The 3292-nt window shown below is 37.9% G+C and overlaps 1 protein-coding gene across 1 annotated transcript; it reads left to right on the top strand.

Moving 5' to 3' along the window:
- Positions 1 to 240: 240 nt before the first annotated feature.
- LOC143260795 (histone-lysine N-methyltransferase SETMAR-like) lies at positions 241 to 726 on the top strand. The gene is made up of 2 exons (XM_076527388.1): positions 241 to 346; positions 440 to 726. The coding sequence occupies exons 1-2, from the start codon at positions 241 to 243 to the stop codon at positions 724 to 726; spliced, it is 393 nt and encodes a 130-aa protein (XP_076383503.1).
- The last annotated feature ends 2566 nt before the right edge of the window (positions 727 to 3292 follow it).

Raw genomic sequence — 3292 nt, 5'->3', positions numbered from 1 at the left:
AATTAACCCTGCTGTTCTCCCTTTGAGTCACAGTGACTCGACGAACGAAAATGGGCGTTTTATTTGTATTTCTGAATCTACTTGTTTAATATTGGGTCTGGGAGAAAGTTCGTGGCGTTTTCCCGATAGATGTCGTCAATACCATTAAACGCTTCATTTTAAAGGTGACACGTTGAACGTTATTTTGGGCGTATAAACATCGTGGTGGTGCAGTACTTGGAAAGTTGTTGGCGTTTGAAAATGGAGAGAAGTAATGAGAAATTTTGCTATGTTTTACAATATTATTACGACAAAGGGAAGAACGCTGCGCAGGCTTGTGAAAAAATTTGTGCTGTGTATGGTGAAGGTACATTGTCAAAATCAGCTGCGCGGAAACGGTTCGCTCGCTTCCGTTCTGGTAATTTTGCTGTGAAAGACGAGTCATTCTCTGGTCGTCCAGTTACTAAAAAAAGTAATAAAATTGTTGAAAAAGTCCACCAAGATAAGCACATTAGCAGTGTCGATATTGGTATGGAACTAGGCATTGACCACAAAAGTGTTTTGAACCATTTACACAAAGTTGGATACAAACAGAAGCTGGATCTTTGGGTTCCTCATGAGTTGAGCGCGGAAAACATCTATGATGCGCTGCTGAAACGTAACGAAATCGAGCCATTTCTGAAATGTGTCATAACCGGTGATGAAATATGGATCACGTACGACAATCGGAAGCGCCACAGATCGTGAACAAAAGATGGTGAGCCGTCACAAGCGTTCGCGAGGCTAGGATTGACGCTAAAAAAGGTGATGCTGTGTGTGTGGTGGGACTGGAAGGGAATCGACCACCATGAGGTACTTCCAGTTGGTCAGTCGATTAATTCTCAACTCTACTGTGAACAACTAGAGAGATTATGCCACGCAATTGAAAAAAAAAGCGGCCGAATTGCATAATAGGAAAAGTGTTGTCTTCCATCACGACAACGCCTGACCACACATTTCTTTGACGACTCGTAAAAAATTGGGAGAGTTTGGTTGGGAAATTTTGATGTACCCACCGTATAGTCCAGACATAGCACCCTCTGACTCTATCACTTGTTCCGATCTTTGCAGAACTCTCTCAATGGAATTAAACTGGCTTCAAAAGAAGACTGTGAAAACCACTTGATTCAGTTTTTTAAACAGAAACCGCAGAAGTTCTTCACCGATGGCATCATGATTCTACCCGGAAAATGACGAAACATTGCCGATAATAATGGAGCATATTTGGTTTAAATAAATTCATTTTCACAATATAAGAAATCCAGTTGAATTTTACTAACAAAACGCCACGAACTTTTTCCCAGACCCAATATTAGCATAAAAGTGCCTAATATGAGACTTGTTTTTGTAAAAAAATCATAATTTTCGATTAAAAACATTTTTATTAAACGTAGATACATGTTTAAAAACTAAAGTATGCATTCTTTTACAATGTGTTGGAAAATACAGCAAAGTAAATTCAACTTCTTTGTAGTAAAGAAAAGAATAAAAAGTATGCAAATTCACAGATTTGAAAAATGCGTTCGTCATATGATAACCAGCTTCGCTTTTTAAGGAAATTTATGTTTTTTGCTTTTTTCCACACGTTGGACATATGAAATTTGTAAATCTTAAACTTCATTGATTGCACTATACAATAGTATTTATGAAAGTAATCGCGCTTACGTACGCCGTTTGAGTAGAAATTGATCAATTCTCGAGGTTGAAGACAGGAAGTTTCTTCGAAATTTGTGAGAATGTAGAACATGTAAAGTTAAGGAAAGTTTATGTTATCGTCTTACTGGTTTTGAGATTGTTTGTGAAATATGAATCGTGGAATATTAACACTTTCGTACATTTAAAAGATAACTTTTGACTATTTTCCGATATCATCTTGGAACTACTTTCGCAAAATTACCGATGAAGATGAACACTTAGAGAAATAATCGCGTGTAATGTAGAATATGAAAAATTAGAGAAGATTTAAGTCATCGTTTTACTGATTTTGAGTGTGTTTATGAGATACAAACAGTTAAATATTAATACTGTAGCACAATTTCAAGATAACGTCAGAAGATTTCATTTAAAACTATTTTCACAAAATAACCTATTAGAATGGAAATTCTCAGAAAAATTCACAGTTTAGTATTATAAGGAAACTTTAAAGAAGTTTATGTCTTCATTCAACTCTCTTCGAATTAGTTTAATATATTCTTCAATTATTCAAATATCAATCCAAATAACCCAGTTCAAAAATTAAAAATAAGTGATTACGATTCCCAAAGTCTAAGCTACAAAATGAATACCGACTCAAGTCGATATTCCCAAAACCGACGTCGTAACGAGCTATTAAATTCTGTGTCCTAATTCAAACAGGAAAGAGCGTTCGGACAGGATCGAAGATCTTTTTTCAATCTTATGCAAAGCAAGAAAGACGTCATGATTAAATATTATTCTTCTCCGTGCCGCGAATCATCTCCGACCAGCGTTTCTCCATCGCTGCATTGGTTTAAGATAAATACGCCGGTGTCCCTGAAGACTCGGGCTGCATGAATTTTCAATCGCTTCGCGCGCAACACGTCGAAGAGCCACGCGTTATGGCGCGAGAAAAAAAGCCGAGCTCGCGTATACTAACGCGTCGCGGAATAACAAACTGCATATTTATGAGCTTACTCTGAAAACGGAACCACCACCGGTCGTGCGGGACCAGCTCGAGCACGGGCAGCCTGTGTTTCCGTGGTCCATCGGCGTCCTATGGGCGCAGCTTCACACACTCGGCGATTTGGGACACCTTGTATAATGATAAGTAGATCCACCACGGTGGCGGCGACCACATACATGTGTACACTACCGTCCACAAGTATCCTGACACCTGGCAGTTCAGATAAATAGCGCATCGGTGCTGCGATAATATATTTTTTAACATGCTCGATGTTATCGTTGGATTGTGCATTCTTATGCAGAAATCGAATGAAAAATCTGCTTGTCTGATGGCATTTTTCGAGAACGTTCTCATAGCTTATGCTGTATTTATTTTTGTAGATATTATCGTTTCTGCTTTGAAGGAAGAAGTTACAGTGATGTACTCATTGTTGTCGTAAGAATGCGTCTTTTTATGAAAAATAGCGACTTTATATTCTTTGCATGTCACACAGCTTCTTTTAGGAAACGATCTACTACCTTCCAGTAAATTTGTTAATGTGCTACATTCATTTTTGTATGCCGCATACTGAAAAGGAAAACAGGAGTTCGAAAAAAGTGGGTTTCGAAAGGGACACATTCTACAATCAAAATC

This window comes from Megalopta genalis, chromosome 19 (genome assembly GCF_051020955.1).
Source record: "Megalopta genalis isolate 19385.01 chromosome 19, iyMegGena1_principal, whole genome shotgun sequence".
NCBI classification, from domain to species: domain Eukaryota; kingdom Metazoa; phylum Arthropoda; class Insecta; order Hymenoptera; family Halictidae; genus Megalopta; species Megalopta genalis.
The sequence above is the reverse complement of the archived record's forward strand: the minus strand, read 5'-3'. Positions and strand labels throughout refer to the sequence as shown.

Excerpts from the sequence above, each read along its gene's own strand:
- LOC143260795 (XM_076527388.1), top strand. The coding sequence starts at position 241 with ATGGAGAGAAGTAATGAGAAATTTTGCTATGTTTTACAATATTATTAC. Across the intron at positions 347-439 it reads TTGTGCTGTGTATGGTGAAG|TTACTAAAAAAAGTAATAAA; the intron begins GTACATTGTCAA and ends CTGGTCGTCCAG.